Genomic DNA, 25626 nt, shown 5'->3' with positions numbered 1-25626 from the left:
GTCACTACGAAGAACTCCACAATGCAACCTGTGTGTGCACGAGATTTTACTACAGGGAGGAGACAGTTCAGTTTACCAAGGACACCACACTTTCAAAAGTCTTGAAAACTAATCCTTCTTAACAGTAAGTAATTAATTTACATTTCATTCCAAACTGAACAAGATAGTGTAAATCTCAAGGAATCCGAGACTGTGAATAACTTCACTTGGCGAAACCAGGTGTGTGTGTGTGTTTCCTCAGAGGTACTTCACAGGGTATAAATAGAAATAATTAGCAACTTTTAATCTCATAAACAAGATCTTTATTTAAAATTCTCACATATAAAATGAATTCTTTTATGTCATATTTCCTCAAGTGACAGACACATTAAGACTATGTGTCCTATATCAGGTGTTTTTTCCTCATTTTAAGAATAAAAAAGACATCTAGAAGAAACAAGGTGTCCTTTTCTCAGCCCCCCAAAACACTACAGACAGCACAGGTGTTTGGTCCTAAACAAAAGTTAAGACTAAGTAAGGAAGAAAACAGAAAACAAAACAAAGCCTAGCAAAGCAGCTAGAGATCACGTGCAGCAGGTGACAGGAAGCCTTGTGGACACTTCACAGCCACAAGGATGAGCTTCATCGCAGGTCAACTGCAGGCCCCCAGGGGCTCCACAGAACCTCCACCCAGCAGTCCATAAAAACGAAAGAAGGCAAATAACTATCACTGTCATCCTGGCAATGAAGAAGCAGCAGCCTCCTTGAACTCAGGAAAGCCACCCTCCCTCCCACAGACAGGAGGAGCCCCCTTCACACCAAGGACACAAAGAAACCCAAGCAGCCAGGCCCAATAAAAATAAAAATAAAAAGAGGAGCACGGGAAGAGAGATGACAGCTAAATTAAATAGGAGCGTTCCGAGGCTCAGTCTATTTGAAGACTCCGACTCAAAAGTAAAAATAAAATTTAAGGGAAGGGGGCCCACAAGAGATGACATTTCAATTAAATCTGTGCTGGAAACACCTGGAGACTCAGTCTACTTAGGGTGTCAGAGTCAAAAATTAAAATTAAAAAACGAGAGGAGAGGTGACAGTTCAATGTGTATGTGTGTGCGAGGAGCACCTGGAGTGCAGGATTCGCTGGGGAGGGGAGAGGCACGGCTCCGCCGACCTCGAGGTGACCGAGTGCGAATCTGGGGTAAGTTTACAAACTGGGCGACAGGGCAGAGCCCGAGGGCCAGAGTGCCCGCTGTCGAGGAACAATGCTGGGCCCCGGAAAGGAGGGTCTCACGCCACCTCCACCCCCCCCCACCCCCCACGCCACGCCGTCGGCATCCCAGCCGCGACCCTCGTCCGGCCCACGTCGGGGCAGGTGCCCACGAGCCCGGCTCCCCAGCGCGCGCCTCACCCAGCAGCGCCCGCAGGTGCTTCAGGCGCGTCAGCACGTCCTTCTTGGGGTCCAGCACCTTCTGGGTGGACTTCTTCACATCTCCATGGCTCCTTCGGGAGAACATCCCGCCGCGGTAAACCCGGGCCCCGCCGGCGGGGCAGGAGGCGCCTGCGCCGCGCGAATCACCGCATAGGGTCCGGGACGGCGCGTGTCGCGCGGGCCACTCGCCGCCCCCCGCCGGGCCGCCACCGCTGCCGCCGCCGCTTCAGCTGTGGCTCCAGGAAGGAGGGGCGGGCCGGGTACGGCGAAGGGCGGGGCAGGAAGGCGGTGTCGACGCGGATCGACCGCCCCGCCCCGCGGGAGGTGCCGGCCGGCCCTTCGGGCGCGGCGCACGCGCATGCGATTTGAACCCACTTCGCGGGGGCGCGCCCGGAGCGCCGAGTCGGCACAGCGAATCACGAAGAAGCTTGGAGCTTGCACACGCTGTACTACAAGTCCCTGAATGCACTGCGACAGAGCCCTCCAGTCAGGTTGGCGTGTCTTAGGCACGATGGGAGTCAACGGGCTGGGTCTGAGCACGTTCTTCCTCCTCACCCGGCTGAACGCCTCAAGGCCTCTAGGGAAGTGTAGTTCTCCTGGGGGCGAGGCGCTGTGACTTACCTTTCCTGGGTCCCCAAGCCGCTGGACAGCATCGGCCCGCCCCCTCCCCAGAGGGGACCAGGGCTCCCAAAGCTTCACTGCTTGGTCGGTACTATCAACCCAGTTTCCTCTAGTGCAACGTGAACCACAAGAACATCTCAGTAAGAAAAATTTCAAGGCTTTTAAAATGCAAACTATTTTTCGTTTTGACTTCTAGATTCACACCAAGGAGGGAGTCGAAGTCCCTTTGACTAAACTAAAATCAGAGCTCCAATTTCACACTAAAATGAATGGCTTTGGTAGCAGGAAGGGCATCCCTAGACTCTGGGTGAGGAGTCCAGCCCGTCCCCCTTGGTTCCTGAGATCCAACTTCACTTGGGGTATGAGGTTGCCTTGCCAGAGGGTTCCTCAGGATCTTGTCTCTTGCCTTGTAGGAAGTGCACGTTCTCTGTGTTGTGCAAGGCCGCATAGCAATCCAGTAGCAGAACCAGAAATAGAACCTGAGGGACCTGACTCTCAGGCTGGTATGCGTTTTAAGGCTAGGTGCCTGTAACTTGGAGCAAAACTTTGAGATGGAAAATGGCCTGGAGATGTCTTACAAGAGATCTGTAGGATTTTTTTTACTGGCATCTGGATCCTTTGATGCTCCAAATTTTGACAACATTAAGCTGGCTGTTTAAAATCATGTGCTTTCCATCCAATTGGGACAACACAACTTTTTCTCATTTGGGGGAACCTGTAACTTGGGGGAAAAGCCAGAGATTTACATAGCTTTATATTCTTATAACAAGCATGATGTTTGACCTCTAGAAGCACTCACTAAACGTTTGTTAAATAAAATGGAATAAAAGCTAAAATAGTCCTATTTATCTCATCCAGGCCTGCAAAAACATATCTTCTAGTTGTTAGAACCTATTTTTAGAGTTGTCAAAATAGCATTGATAGAACTAGGACATATTCATGCAAAGGAATATTATTCAGCTCTAAAAAGGAATGGACTACTAATAAACCCAATAACATGGATGAATCTCAGATCCAGATATGAAAGCCCCACACTCAAGATGATGCCAGCCTGGGTCTTTTGAGATGACATCTCAAAAAGGGCCACAAACCCTCCAAGACTGTTGCAAGAGAGAAATAGCTTTTTCTTTTAAGGCATTTTGAGTGCCTTTTTCACAGTACTTAGCCTGTACCTAGTTACACATAGTATGTCACAGTATTCACTGCCCCATCCCTTTAGAAGAAGATACCTTTGATTGAAAAAAATAGGATGCACTTGTCTTAGGAAATTCAAATTGTCTATCACACAGCAACCTGTCATTGTCATCAAACAATTATTGAGGACCTGCTGTGTGCAAGGCATGAATCTAAACCTTGGAGATAAAGAGATGTATTAGATGTGGTCTCCTGTCCTCAAAGTCTTCCAATCAAGTTGAGGGGGTTTAGTTTAGTTTAGTTTAGTTTAGTTTAGTTTAGTTTAGTTTAGTTTAGTCCCTTTGACTAAACTAAAATCAGAGCTCCAATTTCACACTAAAATGTGTTGTCAATAAATAGGGAGAGGGACAGAGGGCGAAGGAGAAGCAGACTTCCTGCTGAGCGGGGATCCCCTTGCAATCTCCATGCAGGGCTTCATCCAAGGACCCTGGGATCAGGACCTGAACTGAAGGCAGACGTTTAACCAACTGAGCCACCAAGTGCCTCTGGGTGGACTTTTTTTAAAAAAAGAAAAGAATGTGAGAGCCCTCAGGTGGTTAAGACCGTTTCTTGGTAACCAATGGGGAACCTGAGCTGAACTGGGTATGTGTTTCAAGATTGAACCAGGGAAGAGCGCAGGGCTTTAGAGCTTTATAATTTCCTCCATACACCACTTACCAGAAAAACATCATATTTTTCCGATGATAGCAAATTGAATTCAGGTGTTAAGGAAGACAGAGCCCAAGTAACCATGACAGAGGGAGGGAAATGAGAGACCAAGAGGTCCCAAAGAATAAAGAGAAACATTTATTAATTCCTGATGCTGTCTGTAGTAGAATTTTATTTTTTTAAAGATTTTATTTATTTATTTGTCAGAGAGCGAGAGAGCACAAGCAGCAAGAGTGGAAGGCAGAGGGAGAAGGAGAAGCAGGCTCTCCACTGAGCAAGGAGCCCAATGTAGGACTCCATCCCAGGACCCTGGGATCATGACCTGAGCCAAAGGCAGATGCTTAACTAACTGAGCCGTCCAGGCGTCCCTATAGTAGAATTTTAGAAATTTTTTTTTGTTTTTGTATACAATTTACATAAATTCAAACCAACACATGTTTATTGAACAACTGACACAGCTAAAATTGTGATGACCATAGCTTTGTACTTCCCATTCTTCTCTATTTTACTGAAAATTGGTCTTTCGAGGACCATGTGAAAACTGCAGCTCCTACCATCATTGATGTTAAATACTTATCAAACAGTTCTACAATTCATCATTGTTGGGTTATGCCCAGCACAGCGCCAGGGTCAGCATTCAATCAATATTTGTTGAATAAATAAATTCATTCGTTCATTTCTTCATTAATATCTCAGTCAGCATTATTAGGGAATGTTGTTTAATACAATGTTTTCAATTTAACTAATGTGTTATAAGACATCCAAATTTTAAAATTTTACCCTTCTTTCCTCAGAAATCTTTCTAAAATATAGACAGACTGCTCTGTCTTCTTAAACAGCTTATTCATTGTTTGTGAAACCATAATTTATCCCCCCACACACTGTGATCTCCTTCATCTTTTCTAAACTGGTGTTGCTACTAGACACAAAGGAGAAATGTCTGGTAGAGATTCCTCATCTAATTTTGACCACATCTTGCTCCCAAATTCAGTCACTGCTATCAGAGACAATTTGTTTGCCTTTTTAACTTCCATATTGGAATCTTTCTATACGTTTAGACCTGCCAGCTCTTAGTTTCCAGATAACCTAAATGTTAATGTATTTGCTTTCTAATTTTCACTCATCAGAGTTTTTTCAGTTTGGAAGGATTTGGGGTTTTTTCAGATTGACTAAAATATCTTATGCCCACATATTAATCCTAGTTGTCATGAATATTACATTAATTTTAGTATATGGAAAAATTCAACTTTTAGCTGCAGATTTTCCTCTCAGATAAGCTCATTGTGCCTCTCCTCAGGAGTAAAATCTTTTCGTACGTCAGACATACTGTGGCTCTTCATTTGGATGCTATTGCCACAGAGAGCCTGCCCCTGTGAACCCCTGTGACACAGTCTATTTTTACTGATCATTGGACCTTTGCATTCTTATTTTCTTAAAAAAAAAAGCTACGACCTAATAAACTCAATTTTTTTCTTACATCAGCTCTTACCCTGAAATGTTGAATTCATTCAATGTGTATGTTGTGCCCCTGTGAATCTGCACCTATCTAAAATCCCTAAGAAAGAAGGGATGGCCCTCCATAAGAATGAAATGCCAAACTCAACACTTAAGAAACAAGAAATCCAATGTCCTCATCTTCCAGATGATATATTACTGTAGACACCGAAAATATATTTTTTCTCCTCCAAAAATATTTCCTAATAGTTTCTTTTCTTTCCAAATAACTGTCAAATGAGAAGATTTAATACTTAACTTTAAACTTGACTATAAATCATTTTATATGAGAATTTCACTTCAGGACAGACCTGAAAAAGTTTTTGAAAATGTACTAGCCATTTTGATATGTCTGGTGGATGCTTGATAACAAAGCAATGCTTTAAGGGAAAAGAACCTAATCGTTTTTCTAAATTTAGTCAAGCAGATGTTTTCACAGCTGTGCATTTCAACCACAATGTCATCTGCTTTGGATATATTTTCATTTTTTTTTATTATCAGAACAGTATTAATATTTTAGTAAACATGTCAACATTAGAAAAATATAAGCCCATAAGTAAGGATCATAAGAAATTTTATAAATTAAAAAAAGACCCATATCTTTGAATGATAATGTTGGAAAAATCAAGAATCATGGAAATTATCTAAATAGTAAATACAACTTGAATAGAAGGATGATGTACAAAGGCTAGAGAGATGACGTTTCAGAGGTGAGAAGCCTGTGAAAATGTGCTCATTAGCTCACCTCTTCCCCCAATACACAAAATGCCACCATTAGGTTTAATATTAGATAAGATTTACTCCCTAATTTAGAGCCAGGTGCTAGATTTTCTAAAAATGAATGTAGATTATAGAATGTCAACAAAAACTATTCATTTAAAATGGAGAAAGCCATCACACAGTTTTATTTATTAATTCCTGTAATTTTCTAGAAAAATGAATCTCAAAATAATTCTTAGAGAACGATAATTCTTATGAACCATGAAACAAGAATACAAATTCTTTTACTAATATACATGCAGATGTATGTCCTAAATGGAGACTGCCTTTACCAGGTATTTCAGACAGCATTCTCAATTTTTTTTTTAAAGATTTTATTTATTTATTTGAGAGAGAGAATGAGAGAGAGAGAGCACATGAGAGGGGGGAGGGTCAGAGGGAGAAGCAGACCCCCAGCTGAGCAAGGAGCCCGATATGGGACTCAATCCGGGACTCCAGGATCATGACCTGAGCCGAAGGCAGTCGCTTAACCAACTGAGCCACCCAGGCGCCCCAGCATTCTCAATTTTAAGCAACAGAAATTGACTGGCTATTTAGGTAAAGATGATTCATCCAAAGAATGCCAGACTCCCACGATCAATGGAAGGTTGGAGATCCAGCCTTGGAAAATAACTAGAAAATTAGATACCAAGGCAGCATTGGCAGGCCTGGACAAATTATAGAGCAGAGCACATGGGTCAGCATACCAAGACTTCCATGACAATGAAAGACCTTCCACCATCCTACACATCTTCAAGTTCAAAGTCTCAAGAATATCCAGTTGGCTAAGCCTTAGATGGAAGCCTAGCTCATGTGTCCACTCACCTTGCTGCCCTGGGTCAGAAAATCTGAGGTGCTAATCCTCTTTGTAAATAGGACCACTTCCTACCACCTCCTACCGACTATATAGGATAGGAGAGGACATACCCCCAAAAAACAATGGAGTGTATTTTGGAGGAAGGGAAGTTGGATGCTGAGTAGCTAAAATAACAACAACAATAAATAAATAAATAGTAATAAATAGTAAACAATAACAAAAACAATAACAAAGCGAATCATCATTTATGATTCGCTTGACATAAATTAAAATATGCCCTAGAATATGAAAATGATCCACCCATTGGGCTGGTTTATAATTAAGATCTTGTACTTTAGTAAGATAATTGGAAGGCATAGTTTACTGCTTTCAGTAAATCTTTAAGGAAGACTTACATTTGATAGTTGTTTTTTCCAAATTTTAACTCGGAAACCCCCGATGTCACTTAGACATAGGATATGTGCAAATTGTGCAATTATTAAAATCATCGTAATGAATAATTGGAAAAAATTGAATCATATTGTTGTTTCTGTTTAACCAAAATTGAAGAATTCAAATGCCACAGGGAAAATTACTAAGTACCTCCCTTTATATTATCCTTCTTTCTACATTTATTTTCTTTCTTTTCTCTGAATTGAAGTACCCCTCCATGAGCCACACTGTTATCATGTTTTAAAGTCCTTCTTGGTAATCTTTTTGACCCAATAAGTAGACTTAACTGAGTCCCCACTCTGTGCTAGTTTATGCACAGCAACGAAGTTACAAATAGAATGAGGACACAGTCTCAATCCCCAGAGAAGTCATAGTCTGAGAAGTCAGACATAGCCCTGACCTCAGAGAGCTCACAGTCTAATGTGGGAGATGGACACCTAACAAGAGAATAATAATTAACAAGAGCAATGCATGCAGGAAATTATGGGAGATACCAGGAAGGACTGGGCTGTAGAAATGAGGGGAGGATCAGAGAAGGCTTCCTGGAGGAGGCAACACTTGAACTGGGGAAAGGAGCTGAACACACCACACGCAGGGCAGGGAGGAAAATACAATGGGCTGTGTGAAGATCACCTGAAGCGGTCTGGTTTTGTGTGGTTGCCACCCATGTTTGTGCTTGTGGTTGTCCTTAGCATACTGTAGGGGTTGCCGAAATATGCGTATGTTCTTGTAGCCTTATAAAAACAGAGGGCTAAATGATAGTAAAAGGTGATGACGCCAAAGCTGGAAGAGACAAGTGAACTTCTTTTGACTCTGTAGAAGCAGGACAGGATGACAGCAAAAGCAAAAGCTCTGAATCCCAGTCCTTCCCCCTTACTAGCTGTATAATCTTAAATGGGTGACTCAATTCTCCAAGCCTCAGTTTTCCTCATCTATAAAATGGACAGAAACTCACATTGGGCTATTTATTCTAAGGAGTAAATGAGTATAAAAAGAATTGAACACAATGCTTGGTACAAAAATGTTGTTCAATGACTATTATTTTGTTTTTCTCTTCCCCTCTACTTCCAGAAAATAGAAACAAGGTAATTTCTGCTTGCTAAGATTGTGCATACTTGATTTCTAAATGTGTTGAATAGGAGGGGTTTACATAGCTGAGTTTCTCATGGTTTTATGTAATTGAATCTGAACACCGTCAGAATAGGTCAAAGCAATATCCCAGAACCTTTATTTCACCTTTATTTGTTGCGTGTACTCCTTGGTAAGGAGGGGCATATTCACTGACGTCGCCATCGTACCAGGTGAAATATTGCTCCTTTCTGGATCGTCAGTGATACCGGATTAAGAATGCTGGCTAAGGGAAAGGACATAACGTGTGACTCAGCAGTTTGTTTTGGGGCATATTTTACTTCCTCTGGTTCCTGTAAGACCAAACCCATGAATAGTTTATGGGTCCTTTCAAAAGATTATTATAAATCAGAGTATAATAAATCAAATTAATAATTTCACTATAACAGTCATAAAACAACAAAGTAACACCCCGCAGTGTGAAAGGTTTGGTTTAAATAATCTATCCAAAGATGCCAATTGACGTTTTTCTCCATCATTTAAATGTTCATTTTTAAAATCAAAATAATAAGCCTCTTTTTTTGAGCCTCTTCACTATCCGAGGCTTTTCTCACTCATTCATTTGTTCAAAAAGCATTAACTGAGTTTCTTTCTGCTGGGCATTTATTCTAGTCACTGAATAGATAGAGATTAAAAAAAAAAAAAAAAGATCAAATCCCTGTTCCCGAGTTGCTCACTATCTGGTTGGGTAAACTATCCGAAGATGACACCTTACAAAATAAATATGAAGCTGTTTTTATTTTTAACTTTCAGAAAGTATTAAGAGAAGCCCCTCGTTTACTTTGCCTTTGTATAATTCTGCTCCCCCCCACCTCAGCCCTGGTTGTGATATTGCCTACTGCAGGTGTAGGCTAAATAATTTCACCTAATTGTCAAGGGTTATCAGCAAGGAAATCCTGGAGTCATAGAACGTTTTGAGAGTAAAATGTGACTGACAGATGTATTCCCTTATTATAAAAAGGAAAACTAAGAACCAAAGTTGGTTAGTAATTGGTCGTCATCAGAACTGGGGATGGAAACACTTACCTGAATCTGACATTCTGGTGCTGGTGGCATTAGGGTGGCTGGAAAATGCCATCTCATCCCAGTACCATTTTGCAAAGTGATTTTATGACCATTCAATCCTCACCACAGCCCATAGAGCTGGGGTTCTTATCTGCATTTCATCTAGACTAAGAGAAGTTGTGTGGCTGGCCCAAGGTCATCCAGCTCACAAGAAGCAGGTCAAAAGGACAAATGAGAAGGACTTAGATCAGCAGACCACAGGAAGTAAATAAATGACTTGATTGGCCTCCTGGCAGCTGGAAATCAAGCTAGACCAGTTCAAAAAGAGTAGGAAAGACTCATGAAAGAGAATGTAAAGACTTGCCTGGGAACTGAAAACTACCAAGACTTTAGACTCTGCCTTTAGAACCAGAGGATACTTTAAAGTTTATCCAGACAAACTTCAGAGTCAGGTCCCTTCTCCAAATCTTTAAATTTAATTAATAGTCAAGCTAGGTAAGAAGTTAGGGTGTCTTGACTCCTAGGCCAGTGCTCACCTTAACCACATTATTTGCTGGCTAGAAAGGTCAGCGGAAGCTCAATTTTTAGTAAAAGCTGGAAGGAGATTGGGCTAATCTTTTACAATGGTTGCTCTCAATGAACCACACTCCCAGTGTTCATATACCCCTGTATTTTTCCTTTCCCCTTGAATCTGAGCTGATTCTGTGATCTTCTTTAACCAATCTAACGCAGAGGAAGTGACAGGGTACCAGTTTCCATTCTAAGCCTTAAAAAGGGCTGGCAGCTTTCATTTTTGCACACTGGAAGAAGCCAGTCACTATGTAAGAAGTTTGACTATTCAGAGACTGCCACCCTGTGAGATGTCTAATTTAGCCACGTGGAGAGACCACATAGAAAGGAACTGAGTCTCCTGGCTGACAGCCTCAGCTGAGTTTCGAGCCAACAGTTAACACCAACTTCCCAGCCATGAGAGCGGGACCATATTGCAAGTGTACCCTTCAGCCCCAGTCAAACCTATTAGTCATGTAGAGCAGAGATGAACTGTCTCAGCCAAACTTTGTTCAAATTACAGGATTGTGAACAGATAAACAGAAAGGTTGTTGGAGTGAGCCACTAAGTTTGGAGATGATCTGTTATATACCAATAAGCAGCTAAAACAGAGAAGGTGTATGCTGGTGGCCCCAAGGATCTGGAACTAACAAATTTTGAAGACTTACCTCCTCAGTTGGACAAAGCCACATACTGCATCCACTGGTTTATCTCTAACATCCTTCTGGTTCTAAAATTCTTTGAGCTTGTGACTCTCTGTGGCTCATCCCTATGGCTCTAAACAAGCCTGGTGTCCTCATGATAAAGGGATTTTTGCCCCCACCCCCACCCCCAGAAGGTAACTGGCCTGACGGGGATTGCTTTTCTCACCAAGGATTAAAAATGTAGGTGACAGGAAGGGAGGGAGAATGGTCTTCCAGAGGTAGAGGCAGACAGAAGAAGTTCCAAGAGTTTGGGTGCTGGCAACAGGAAATAAAACTCAGAGTTTGTCTCCATAAAGGAAATTGGGGAGTATTTACAGATTAATTAACCGAATATCCATAGAAAAACCACCAAGCAAGCCTGAGATAGGCAGGTCAACAGAAATTGACTTGAGGAATTAACTTTTGATTCATTCAGTATTACAGGAAGCACTTGAAAATGTACTGGACTTGTAACTAGTTCCTTGCAGCTGGTGAGCAGGCAGGAACATAGATGGAGTCTCCAGAAGGGTCAGGAAGAGGGCATATCAATTATCTATTATCTATTATCAATTATCTATACCACTAAAGTGTTGTGTAGCAACCAACTACAGAACTTTAGTGGCGTACACCAATAAACATTTATTCAGCTCACAGGTCTGTGGGGTTCATACGATCTGGGTCAGGCTTGGCTGCTCTTGGCTGAGATCACTTATCTTGGAGTTCACAGCTGTTGGCTGATCTCGGGTGGCCTTTGTGGGGACAACTGAGGTAACTCTGCTCTGGTCCATATTTTTCTCATCCTTCTCCTGGGACCAGTGGACTAGCCTGGGCATGTTCTTCTTCTATATAACACGGGGCAGAAGTGAGCAAACCCAATTGCACAAGCAGTTTTAAGCCTGCCTGACATGTTTGCTATTAACCTATTGGCCAGAGCAACTCACAAGGCTGAGCCACGAGTCAGAGTCAGAGGGCAAAAGGCAAAAGGAATAGATATAGAGAAAGGTTAAGAATTATGACCATTAATCCATCTACCATGGAAGTTATTTTGTAAAAATCAACCTTGACAATGGAAAAGGGAGCTTTTTGGAGGACCTCTCAGGACCTTCTGTCTGATTAGGCAGCATTATTAGACCCTGGGAAGTTGAAGCCGAGGAAACCTGCCTCTTCAACAAGGAGTGACTATCCTCAGTCCCTTTGTGACATTGTTGGGAGCACGCTATGAAGGCACATGGACAAGTTGTCTTTCCCCAATGTCTGCTTTATTCAGTCATAAAGCAAGGTTAACATAATGATAAAGCAGGTTCAAGATTCCAAAGTCAGTGACATTTCATCACTTACGTTAACTTGGTGTCTTACACGTTACACAAAGCAAAACATAAAGACAAGTCACACAACAAACAAGACAGAACAGGGGTAGGAAATTAAGGCACCAAACTTGAAGTCAGTCTGCGAGCGTGCAGTTGAGATAAGGCCTCGGTCTGGTCTGGGTCAGCTCTTGGCATATGCTGCTTATTATGTTCAGGCAGTGGAAGATCTCTGTTATGTTCAGAGATCAATCGGGCAGAGCGTTTGGCAGCAGCTGCCTTTGTGATGTGGTCAGATGTGAAATGGTCAGTGTCTAGATAGTCAGTTTGCTGCAAAAATCCTCCCTCTTTAAAGGGATTTAATTGGTCTTGGGCCTTTGCAGATGTCCTCTGGTTCTGTTATCAGTTCTGGGTGTTGGCTGGTTTGGGTGATATCTGGTCTTGGCTGCAGTGCCCTTGGTTGCTGGCATCACTACCAGACAGAAGTTACTGCTTGACAGGAGTGACTCCATCTTGCTCTGTACAAACTTTAAAGGAATTAATATTTCTGCCTGGTTATTCGCATGACTACCCTTTGGTGACCACCCTTCAATCTCTCCTGCCTTTTTGAGAGCACATAGAGATCACTGGACTTTGGAGTCTGGGGAAGGAGCCTGTCCCAAGGGTTGGGGAATAAATGTGCTGATGGCGATACTAGTGGGTTTTCCAAGTCTCTGTTACAAAATCCAGGTGTGTTCTTAGGAAGGAATTGCTGAGATGAGAACAGTGCAGTAAACTTAGCTATATTACACTTTCCCTACTACAAAATAAAAGGGACTTGGATGGTTGATTAAAAGGCAAATTAGATATTAAGAGATTGCCAGTATTTATCTAGGACTTCCAAGGTGGGGATGGGGGGACAGTGCACCTGTCATAAGTCTAAAGGTTACCAAGGGGAAAACTGCTGGAAGGTGCGACATATCATTCAAGAACTGCCAATTCCCAATGCTCTAATTCTGCCTGACTTTATAAAAGTTTTATGAATTAGGTTGTTTGATATGGGCTAGCTACCCAGAGCCTGAATACCATAAGCAGACATGATAACACTGAGTTTCTGGACCTGAATAGCCAAACTCCAGAGACCAAACTCATGGTGACCCCACAGATAAACTCAAATTTTAACAGTCCTCCCCAGTTAACATTTCTTTAGCTACAAGAGCTACATCAGATAAGTTCCTAATGATTGGGTCCCCACCTTCTAGAAGCCTTGACTCCTGGAAGTGTGTTAAATATCCTGACGCAAAGGAATTTTTCCAATAAAAATGTGGCATTCAATGCAATATTTATATGGAGTATATGATTCTTGCTTTGGAAAGTGAAATCTTAGGAAACAGTAGCTTGTATTTAACTGGCTCTGGTAGACCACAGGATAAATTGGGACTTGGTTGGAAAATACCAGCAGATATAAAACTTCCCCTAGTAATCTTCACTCAAGAGCCGAGCAGATATTCCAGACATTTCACCCAACTGCTCCTTCACTTACCTCTACACCTGAAGGCCACTTACTGTGAAACACCGTGATTCTCTTCCTGAAACCCTTGTTTTCATTACAGGAGCATACTTGGTCCATGCCATGGACATGCCAGAGAGTTGATGCTCTCAGAAGCACTCTCAACCAGTGACAGATAGTTGATGGATAATGATCCCAGCTCCCTCACCTTTGGAGTAGAATAACTCTGAAGAACGTACTGGTTCCCTGCTTGATAATGAACCCTGTTGGGCTACCTACCCCACCCTATCTCACTTCCCCACTCCCCTGCCAATGTTCTCTGGGATACCCACCCACCCACCAAATCAACTACTTGCTCTCAAATCTGTGTTTCAACCCAAGATAGCATGTAGCCTCACAAGAGAACACAGTCAAAATAATGAGCTAAGGTTTTAGCAGAATAATACCTAGGGTTTCCACAGTTGATCTTTGCCAATGTTGAGTTCAGCAAACCAGGAACTGATATGACAAGCTAAATGAAAGTGAATTAAGTTTATGAGATTCAAGCAAGACAAACCCTAGGGCTCCTGGGTAGGCGACAGGTAGATAAACAGACAGTTGGAGGCAAGGATGGCTCCAGCCATCTATGGGACCTTTCAGTTGAGGCCTTAGCCTGGAGGCCAGAGGCAGGCAAATTGCAAACCTGAGGAAAGACAGTCTCTATATCTTACCAGGTAACTCCAGGAAACTACATAAAGTCATATATAAAGGACAACACCATTCTCTAGGGCTCCTCCTACAACGTGCTTTTCTTGCTTAATATTATGTTTCTGAGATTTTTTTTTCAGTATTGATATATGCACTCTTACTTTAACTGCTTCACTGTAATGAATACAGTACAGTTTATTGATCCATTCTCCTGTGGGTGAATGTTCAGAGTGTTCTAACATTTCATGATTGAGCCCACCCTGTGACAAACATTACTGTCTGTGCCTAGCCCCAATGTGTGTGCCCCAATCCTGCACACACAGGATTTCTAGGACATGTATGTGTGAGTGTGCTTGCTGGGTGGAAAACACCAAATCCACAACAGTGGCCGCCTCTGGTGGTGGGCATAGTGACAGTTAGGTCCTTAGAAGGAACACAACTGTTCAATGGGCATTTGTCTCATCATTGTTGTATACGTCTTTGTGTGTCCAAAATACATTGTTCATGATTTTAAAATATATGAATCTACTCTGGCTTTGAATCAGCCAAGAAACCACCCTTTTCTTTCTTTACTTTGTTGTCTTTACGTGTTAAAATTTTCTCTCAAACACACTGTAATTACTGATGGCTCCACGACGCATGCACTAAAGAATCAGTCCCATACAGAGTTTGCAAAATGAAATTATTTAATCTGTGGCTGACAAAGGTTCTCTCTGACTTTAAGTTTTTTCTTTGTCCCCCAACTTTTTAAAAGGTCCATCTCCAGATTATAGACTTAAGTAAACAGTCCTCGCTTGTCGGGGAATTCCAGGATATGCTTTATGCAGTGGGCACTGAAACCAAGCAGCTTTGTGAGAAAAGCGATCTGGGTCATTTCAGGCTTTCATCCTTTGTGATTTCAAGTCAATAAAAATAGTTGGCTAGGATTTGGCTTGCTCTGCCTTACTTGATTAGAATAATAGCAGGTTGATTTGGCTTATTTCATTCCTTTTCACTTCTTTATTCTTGCTTAGAATTAGATAAAGTGGCTATTATTCCTTTCCCACCTCCAATCAGTTGACTCCGAGCAAAAAAATTATTTTTGCCAAATTGATGTGATCGCACACAAGGTTTCCAAATTAAATAGCCCTGGTTTTTCCTCACTTCCTCACCAAAAATTCCATCCATGAACGTATATTTCAAAAATAGAAAGTGAGCACAACGACCATGTGAGTTTCCATTAGGAGGAATCGGGGCTATGATTCAGCTGTTTGGAGGACACTGATGACCTAATCAAGGCAACGCCTGCTGCTATTTAGAGTTGATACCCTGAAGAATGAAATATTTCCTTTTCTGAGTGTCCCCTTAGTTCAGAGACCTCAAAGTAGTTTTAAAATATGAATGAGATCTGAAGGCACTTCTATACTAGCAGATATCAGGCCACCAATAGTTTATCTTACTCACCCAAAATAAATAATACTTTAAAAATATGAATAGCTAAAATTCATAAGGCACATAATATGTGTGAAGCACTATTACTAAGAGTGTGTCTTTTTTTTTTTTTTTCATTATCTCATTTAATCCACACAGTATTGTTAGGAGGTAGAGATTACCAGTATTCCTATTGTACAGATGAGGGGGTTAAGTTACTTGCCTAAAGCTTCACAGCTATTAAGAATTAGAGCTGGTATTTGAACCCAAGCGGTCTGGCTCTGCACTTCACCTTCTTGATTCCTTTGCCATCCTGAGGCTCAGAGGGGGCAGGTAACTTGCAAATGGTCACACAGCTATGGAATGGTGGAGCCAAGGTTTTAATTAAAATCATCCCGTGAAGCCAGCGATGTTAATTATTGCATTTTGGGGGGAAATAAAAGTCCTCATTCAAGGTCCTTCTGTAGATTTTTGGCAATGCATACAAAAATCTCATTTCTCCTAGTTACCAAGCTACCTTTGAAGTGTTAGCTAACAGTTTCACATGATGTATGGGGCATGGATTTTATATATTTAAAGGTGTTGCCTCTGATGCAGAAGACCATCTAAAGATCAAGTAAGTTAGAAAAAGGAGGTAAAATATGCCTTACGCTCCCCAAAAAAGAGAAAATACAAAATTATCAGCTGTCCTTGTATGGCTTGGAATTAGAAATGATCCAGACTTTTCTACTTTGGAGCAAAGAGACAAGAAAAGCTAAGTGAGAAGCCACTGGAACAGATGCTGTAAATAAGATGCTTTAAGAGCCTAGGTTCAAATGGTACTTTTTTTCTAGCAAAATCACCAGTCTCTTAACAGGACCGAGTGTGATTCATAGCAAAGAAGACATCCTGGGTGAAATCCCAGCATGGGGCAACAAATAGGAAATGGGCCAGTGGGGAGATGCCAAGGCCACAAGGCTTAGGGGGACTCACCCTCTTTTGGGGCCATGCAAGTGCCAAACTGCACAGGACCAAAATTGCATAATTTTTCCAAGTCAGACTCTTGAATGCAGGTAAAGGGCAGTTTCCCCGAAGTACTCAACCTGAGGTCACCAGGAGTAGACAGAGGTGGAGAGAGAGCCGAGCCAGGGTCTGGAGAGTGCTCTGTGGGGGTGTTAACACAAGGGCAGTCCCAGCATGTGGGTTCATCCCAAATGGGCCTGTGAAGAAGAGGCCAGGTGACAGGGGTGGAGACAGGGAGGGGCCCACCAGGTAGGCTGCATCTCAGAGGATGCTTCCTTCTTCTTAGGAAGAGCTTCTAGGCAGTAAATGCCATAAACAGTTGCAGAGTCCTGCATGTCTGGTGTGCCCTAACCCCTCAGAAGTTTTTCCCTGCACTTTCTCCCTCATCTGTTCCACTTAGTCCATACTGGTTTTCTTTCTCTAGAATGTTCCCACCTCATGGTTTTACACTTGCTGTCATCTTGGCAGGAAGCCAGTCCCCGCTCTGCCCACAGCTGCCTTCTGGTCGTCCCACCTCCTCCTGAGCATCACCACCTCGGGGGGCCTTCCCAGCTCCCCCAGACTAAAGGAGTGCCTGGCCCTTCTGCACACTGGGAATGGTCTTGTTCAAGTGCAAGTACATGCAGACAGCTCTCCATAACAAAAGCACCCCCAGGTAACGTGAGCTACGCAGAGGCCAGGGTGTCATTTTATTTACTGCTGTCAAGAGTGGCTGGCCTATAATGGACACTAATAGATTTGTGCTGGATGAATTCCATCTGCCTATTTCAGGCAGACAAGCCTGTCCTCTTTACGGTTTGTCATGTTCCTCTGTGGTATATTTATCATGTCCACCCTCTCTGATGAGCATCTATTTGAGAAACCAGATCTTGACATGTGGGTTTTCCTGTCTGTGATATTATGGGAGTCACGCTGGGCCCTTGAGTTTTGTGTACAGTGAATATGAAAAAACATCTGATCTCTGAAAGAATGCAAATTGCAATAGTAAAAAGAATGGATAAATTGCCCAACGATACCACTGAGCACTACTCAGCAATAAAGAGGAATGAACTTCTGGTTCGTGCAAGGACATGGGTGAACCTCAGAAACATTATGTTGAGTGAAAGCAGCCAGACACAAAAAAATACATATTCTATGATTCCATTTATATAAAGTTCTAGAACAGGGAAAACTGATTTCTACTTACAGAAATCACAACTCGGTTCTGCATTTAGGGTGCAGAGATTGGCTAGAAAATTGTGAGATCTCTCCCAGGTGAAACGGTAAGATTCTGTATTGTTTTGGGCAGTTGTTACCTGGGGGTATATGTGTGTCATAAATCCTTGAACTGGATATTTAAGAATTACACATTTTGTTTTATGTAAAACAAAAAGCTATTTCATCTTATTTATTTATTGGTGATTTAGGCAGTATTTTACATTTTATTATGATTTTTTATTGTTTTAAATTAAATTAACCCAACTTATAGTACATCATTAATTTCAGGTATAATGTTCAATAAATTATTTAAAAAATCCTGCTTTCAACAATCCCAAGGTAAAACAATGAGATAAAACTGTTATTGAATTGTAAGGAAGACTGAAACCTGCCAGGAGTATATTTGGAGTACAACAGCATAACAGCATCGGAGGAGACTTTTTCCAATGTAACTCTGAAGAAGCCAAATCAAGCTAGCAGAAGAAAGAAAAGGGAATTCTTTATTTCATGCCACCAGGAGGTCCAGGCATGGAGTTGGCTTCAGGGATCAAGGCTGACATATGTTCAGGTTTCCCTGGCACTCAGCTTCATTCTGCTTTCTCTCTCTGCTATTTTGTTGTTGTTGTTTTGTTTTGTTTTGTTCTGTTTTGTTTTATTTTGCAGGCCCTTCTCTTAGCAGGATGGACACAGCAGTTCAGAGGCTCAAGCAAAAGCCTCAGACTGAGTCTCAGAATGGCCCCTGCCATTCACTGTGGCTGGTGGATAGAGAAAAACCAAGCCATGTGTGAGAGAGTGAGGGACAAGAGGTCCCCCTCTCAAAATCCATGAACCATCATGAGGACTACAGGGAATGTCCATGGAAGAAGCAAAAACATCCCACAAAAGCCACCACAGTATTAGAACAAAATGATGGATGAAGGCCCAGCTCCTCATGAACTGCTTAAATGCCACCATTCCACTCTACTATATACCAAGAAAATTAATTTACTGGTTATCAATTAACTGCTTTCAATTTGGTGAGCTGGGGAATCTTTTTGTGTGAGGAATGTTTTAAATTTTATGTTCTTGCTAGACTCCTAAAACCTGCCACAGATGAGTGGCAAACATGAGATCATCGTGCCTGATGCTTCCTCTTTCACACAAATAGATCATCACTTCATTCAAGTGGGCAAACATTCTTGTATTAGACAATTGCCTGAAAAAAGGGGCTTCCTCCAGTCCCCAACCTTCCAGAATTATCACTGAGCCAGGACCCGTGGAAAGCATACGTGCTTGAGTTTTCACACCCACAGAAAACTCCCAGACTAGAGCATTGGGTGGTCTCTACCTACGCCAAGGGGCAAACAAGCCCTAACACACTCCCATGATAGTTTTTAAGGAACATTTAAGCTTTCTGAAAGGCTTTTTGGTCATTCATTTTCCAAAATATGAATCTACAGTTCTGAGGAAGCAAAGAGCGTGTGCGGGTTCTTCCATTTCCAGTTTTGGACAAAGTACAACATTAGTTACTAGTTTAAAAAAGAAAAATTCTAGTGTTCTTTACCTAACATACTTAATGAATGGTTGTTAACTAATTTACTTATAAAATAAAAGTAGGTCATTTCTATCAGAATAAGTTCTGGAGCCGGTAAGGAATCAAATGTAAACATTGAGGTCATTTTTATAAACAATGGATACATGTGGGCAAGTTTCATAAAAGCCCAGGAAATAAGTTTAAAGTCTGATGACAGGCAAGAGAAATATCTGCGATGAATCTGATAAACCAAATGTTTCTATTTCTAGTGTATATGGACCTCATACTATTGATAAGAAAATCACCAAAATTCCAATAGAAAAGTGGACTAAAGATATAAACAAAATAATTCACAGAAGAAACACGAAAGGAATTATCAATCTCACTACCAAGCAAAGAACTACAAATTGAAGAAAATTGGGATGCCATTTTTCTCCTCGTAAGTCAACAAAATGGTTTTTAAATGAACAGTTAAACGAGCACATTGAAACATCACTGGTCAGAGAATAAATTCAGACAGCCTTTAATAAGGAGGTTGAACTTAAATAAGTCTATGCTCTTTAGCCTTATAATTTCCCATATAGGAACCAACCTAAAGAAATAACAGGAAAATTTAAATATGCACAGATACCCATCACAGCACCTTTTATGTGCAGATATCACATCACTGTTTAATAATATTAAAAACTGTAATTAGCTTAAGTGTTCAATGAGAAAAATAAAGAGATTATAGTATATTCATTCAATGGAATATCATGTATGCAGCCACTAAAATTTTTTTACGAATATATCACAACAAGGGAAAATGTTAATATTTTGGGGGGTTAATGTTAATATTATAATGCTAGATAAAAAGAATTAGAAGATTGTATATATACAATATAATATAAATTTTATAATGCTATATAAATACATGCATGCATCTGTTATTCTATATAACACAAGAAAAAAAGAAAACACAAGACCCCAAAATGTTAACCTGGATTTTATGCAATGATTTCTATTTTAGGGCTGTGCCTTTCCAGATTATTATAGGAGTATGCATTACTTTTGACAACCAGAAAAAAGTCACTTAAAAATAAAACAAATGAGAACTTGAATGGCATCCTCTTAAAGAAACAAAAGAATTATAATCTCTACTTGGATTATTCAGCCTCTTTGTTAAAATATTTTCATTTTCAAGCCCATACAGCCTCATAAAGCAAACTAAACACTTCCGATCAAGTTAATGGAGAAATTAAGTGGATACTAAGAGATTTATATTAATGGCTGCTGACAGGAAGTGTCATGACTAACTGCCTAATGGGTAATTAGAGTCCGTTCCTCCGTGGCAATTGCTTCTGTAGTTTAGCTGGGCTGGTTATGCTTGGCTTCCTGGGTTCTCTCTAGGGGGGAGTTGAGGAATTCACCATCATGAAGGCTGTCCAGGGTGGCTCATTAGGTCTCCCCCAACTAGGTCTGGTGACATAAGCCTGTGTTTAGCATTTGAGCTGTACGTACCTGTGACAGTTTAGCTAGGCTGGACCAGAATCATAGGGAGCATGTCATCTCCGGTTTCTCAAATGTAGGGAGTGGTGGAGGTTAAGCAAAACCAAGTGGCATTTCCAAAGGGCTATGAAGCATAAACCTGACAGAAAATGGAAAATCAGAAGTGGCCCGTTCCATCTGAGATAGAGAGAAAAACCTAAGGCATGTGTTTATGTGCAATTGGCAGGAGATCCCCTTTTCCCATTGTCATAGTTAGGCAGACTCTGAGACTAGGATTTGGATGCAAGAAGTTGATTTAGAAGGTCATTCCAGAAAGCCCAGTGAATGAATGTGACCATGATTAGGGAAGGGAGGACACTCGGGATAAGGTGTGTCAGTGAGCAGGTTATCACTGTGGACAACAGGAGCTCAATTCTACTGGAGACCTGAGTAGGAAAAGTGTGGAGAAAAAGTCACTGTCATCCTACTGAGGGGCAAAGAAGCTGGGCTATATATCTACCATTCCCATCCTTCAGTATATGAAGTGTGTGCTTTGGGCATTAACTCCAAATCTCTGACAGCAAAGTGCCCTGCACTAGTTAATCACCCTCCTGGCCAGAAAAGGTTGTTGGGCACAAAGATGCGGAAAGCTATAGAAGGAACTTTCTACAGGTAACTCTGAGGAGATAAGTAGCATCTGCTACATCAGGCCACACCTCCGCCACCTCACAGTATTCCACTGGAATTTGTCCCCCTAGTTTTTTTCCCTCAAGAGCTATACCATATATTCTGAACTCCTTGAGATGGGCCTGCTTTGCTTCCAAATGGTGATAGATTCTTATTAGCCTCTTTCTTTGACTTCTAGAGTCTTCTCAACAGCTCCTTTTCCCCTGGTCTGGTCTGGGCCTCAGGTCTGCCCCAAAGGTCAGCTGAGCATGATTCCTTGGCTTTATTGATCCATCCATCTACGCACCCATCCATCTATTTTGATTGGGAAAAGATGGAAAAGGTACAGGAAGGAAAAAAAATAAGACAGAGCTATAGGTCTGAAAGAGATAGAGAAGCAGAGAGGGAGAGTCTTCAAGATATTATCATGTAAATAGTTGAGAAATCAGCTTCCATACAGCAAATTGGAGTGAAGAGACAGATCCTGTAAAGAAGGGGCAAAACCACCTTTGCCTTTCAGAATGGATAATTCTCTTGTGGGAAGGTAACTTGAGGCTATGCAAATAATTTGTTGTTATACTTTTGCTACCAGTTTTTTTTTCTGTTGATGTTTCTTATCTGGAACAATTATTACTGTGATGTTTGCCAAATGGTGATTTTCTAATTCCATCCTGCCTTCTACATTTATGAATTGGAATTTCACTATAATGAAAACCTTTCCCTTCTTGTTTGTTTGTTTGTTTGTTTAATTGTTTTTATTTATATCAGTATGGATGCCTGGATACTTACTGTATTCTGTGATTATGCATAGAATGATCTATTATTATCATTCTTTGGTCACTCAAAATGTCCCAGAGCTGAGGACCAGGGTTTTCATGTCTATTTGCCACAAAACACTATGTGACATCTTCCCTGGTTTCCTGTGGTTTCTGGAGAGATACAAGTCCCCACAAGGTTGAAGTAAAGAGGCACTAGGATTGTTGAGACAGTGTGAACTGCATAGTCATATACTTTCAAACTCAAAAGCAAGATTTGGCAGGAGTAAGTCCCAAGTTATAGGACAGGACCTCTTCTTTATTTGCATATTTACCTCTGTGCTTCTTTTGCCTTTGACAGCAGAGTTCTGACCCAATCGGGATATTGGTTTAGCAGAAATAATAAACAGCTGTTGAGTCCTACTCTATGCCCGAGGCTTGGGGACCTTCAAAGATGACTGTGGCATGGGACCAGCACGGGGGCAGTCTCACTCACCAAAGTCAGCTCTCCAGCACTGTGACATGGACTCTGAGGGGTATTTTTATGTGTGGTATCCTCCCAGGAAGACAACAAATGAAACTCAACAAGTCTGTGGTTTGACATTTTCAGAGTAATCTACAGTGAGTGGCAACATGTCAAAATTACTTTCTTGAATAGAAAGTTGTCCTGACAAAGAAACTGAGGGTTCCAAACTGCTTGTCACAGAGAAAAGAATAGATCTGGGCAATATCCAGAGTTCAGATCACTGGGGTCTGAGGAAGGAAGGTGCAAGATCATGGACAAGGTCATGGACAAGGCAGGGCAGAGAGCCCAGGCCTTAGGCCATGGGCTCCTGAGACAGACAGACTGGTTCTGAATCTTCAACTTTGCCACTTTCTAGCCTGGGCCCATTACTGAAACATCCTAAGCCTCAGTTGCCCCATTTTTTCCATAGGCATTTTATATAGGGATGAAAACAAGAATAAGTATGCTGTGTGTGTTTTTCTCCATTTGCTTCCCCAGATTCACTCTCCACTCCTCTCTGCCTCACTCTGTGCCCAGGAGACCAGTCTCTCCAGACAGCATCACCCCAGTGGCCTGGCCTGCTAGTTGGATGTGGCCAATGGGAGTCATCTGTAGGAGACTGGAAGGTGGTAGAAGAGAGGGGTCAGGGATATTTATGTCTCTCCCGCTTCTCCCACCCTTCCACCCATGCTCCCTTCAGCCTCCTCCTAAAGCCTTCCCACTACTGCTATTCCCCCAGTGTTTCCCATCCCATGTTGGTTCCCTGGACCTGCTCTCATCCCTGTATGTATCCTTTCATTAAACTCTCTTCGTTTGAACTGTTTGAGTGCCACCTGCTACCAGCCAGATTCAGACGGACAAGTGCAGCACAGAGTTGCTGGCAAGAGTCAATGAATGTCCCTTCAAAGCACATGGCATGCTACGCAGGACATCAGAAATGTGCCTGAAAAATGTTGTAGTACTAATATCATAGCCTCTCCTATTACTCTTGGAAGCCACATTTGGCTGGTGACAAATGCATAGTTGCTTTAGAAGGGAGCAAAGGCGGGTGACATTCTGGAGCATACTGGCATAAATGGGGCCAAAACAGGATCTCAAAAACCGAGAGTTGCAGGATTAGAGTCAACAATGGAGGGAGTTCTATCCTGGCACTCTGGGCACTGTGTCAAAAGCAAATACAGTTGCCATGGACCCATGAGCCTTGATGGTGATATTACGTAACTTGATTCATGAAGAAAAGCCCAACTGAGTGATTAAAACCTCACCTTTTAACAAATATCCTAGAGTAATTTTGTCTGTATCCTTACCCAGAAGCAATGAAAAAAAAAAAATCCAGCAGAAACCCAAGTAGTGGCATCTGTTCCCTAAAATAACAAACATTTTGGTAATACTTGCTGGATCAACTTGTTTTCCAGAACCAGTTTTGGGAGGTGGTCTTGCAGCTGTGGTGATAGTGGGTGCACAGAAATAAGGGGTACAATACAACCACCCATTGGGACACCTCAGTGAGTGACAGAGTGTAGAAAACAAATTCTTATTCAGTAACCTTGCTGCCTTGTTTTTTCAAGACTTGGTATGCAATGTGCATACACTTGCAGTATGATTGCCATGTAAGATAAAATTGATATGATTGGAACTAAACCACAGGTACAACTTGTAGGGTCTGAAGGATAATTTGAATTCACTAATTTAAAAATGTCATATGGAAACAGACAATTCAGCATCCATTAACCTTGTCTGGTATGTCAAGGGGAAAAATGCACTCAATGGAATGCTTCTAAAGACCTCCTTGTTTGTCGGTGTATTTCTGGAACTGAAACAAGAGTCAGTGCTGAGAGGTAAGAGGAGAAGTTCTGTAAAGGAAGATTCAGCATCTCAGAGGCTTCAAAGAAAGGTCACCTTGCTTGTTTGCCAACAAGAGGGGAAAGTGGGTCTGTGCACAAAGTTTCTACTGAAATAAATCATTTAAATAAAGGTGAAAAATTTCAACATACCCACCTTGCTTACCTTGTGTCAAACAGGAAACCAAACCCATGGCAGGTAATAAACACCCAGTTTTCTGAGCCAGTACAGAATTTTGGAATATCATTTTATTTTTAATATTATTTTATTTTTAAATAACATCATGGATAAAGTGACTTGATTTTAGAACTTCAGGGGTAAATTTGTCAATGATGTGTCTCAATTTTTGATTTGTAAAGCCAAAGGTTTTAGAGATCGCTCCATAGGAGAGAAAGATGTGTAAGAGAGAGACAGAGAGACAGAGAGAATGACAGAGAAATATAGATAGAAAGCAGTTTAGTGAGTAGACCCAGATAGTAACTGGGGCTTCCTGGCTCAGTCACTTAGCAGTTGTAGGTTTAAAATTTGAGGCAAACTACTTCTCTTAGCCCAAGTGTCCTCAGCTGTCACACGGCATAGTGATACTAAAGGATTGCCCTGGGTGCAGGGAGGGCCTGGCACCTAGAAGGGGCTCAGGGCACAATATCTACTACTGGTGTTCTTGTGGCGGCCATGATTTTGCCTCACAATCCCTCTCCTCTTCAGCGTTAGCTGCAGATGGGCCTGTGGCCCTTGTATGGCGAGCTTATCCTTATGAAAAGTGACTATTCTTCCAGTAAAGGAAATGGCCTGGAGCCCTCTTCTCAGACATTGTTCGGGACATAGGAACCAGTACTCACTGCATGTTTACTCAAGTGAGAGGGTTCAAACTACTTCCTCTAATGGTCTCAGAGAAGGGCTAAAGCTTTGTCAGCTGAGCATTTGTGATCTGGCTGGCTGGGAATGAATAATTAAACTCCTTGCCAACACAAAGTGCCCTGTAAATTCCTTAGAGCAGCCTCCTGTTTTCTCCATAATGCATGTCTCCCCACCCCCCCAAAATCATCGTATC

The 25626-nt window shown here is 41.8% G+C and overlaps 1 protein-coding gene across 1 annotated transcript in view; it reads right to left on the bottom strand.

Moving 5' to 3' along the window:
* The window catches only part of RALGAPA2 (Ral GTPase activating protein catalytic subunit alpha 2), a 324790-nt gene extending 323147 nt beyond the window's left edge, over window positions 1-1643 (bottom strand). The window contains exon 1 of the mRNA XM_035005755.1: window positions 1388-1643. Within this exon, the coding sequence (XP_034861646.1) occupies window positions 1388-1493 (106 nt within the window). The 5' untranslated portion in view covers window positions 1494-1643. The remainder of the gene's footprint in view (window positions 1-1387) is intronic.
* Between the last annotated feature and the right edge of the window lie 23983 nt (window positions 1644-25626).

This window comes from Mirounga leonina, unplaced genomic scaffold (genome assembly GCF_011800145.1).
Source record: "Mirounga leonina isolate KUSES-001 unplaced genomic scaffold, KU_Mleo_1.0 Mir_150, whole genome shotgun sequence".
Lineage (NCBI taxonomy): Eukaryota > Metazoa > Chordata > Mammalia > Carnivora > Phocidae > Mirounga > Mirounga leonina.
This window is presented reverse-complemented; position numbering and strand designations above follow the sequence as displayed.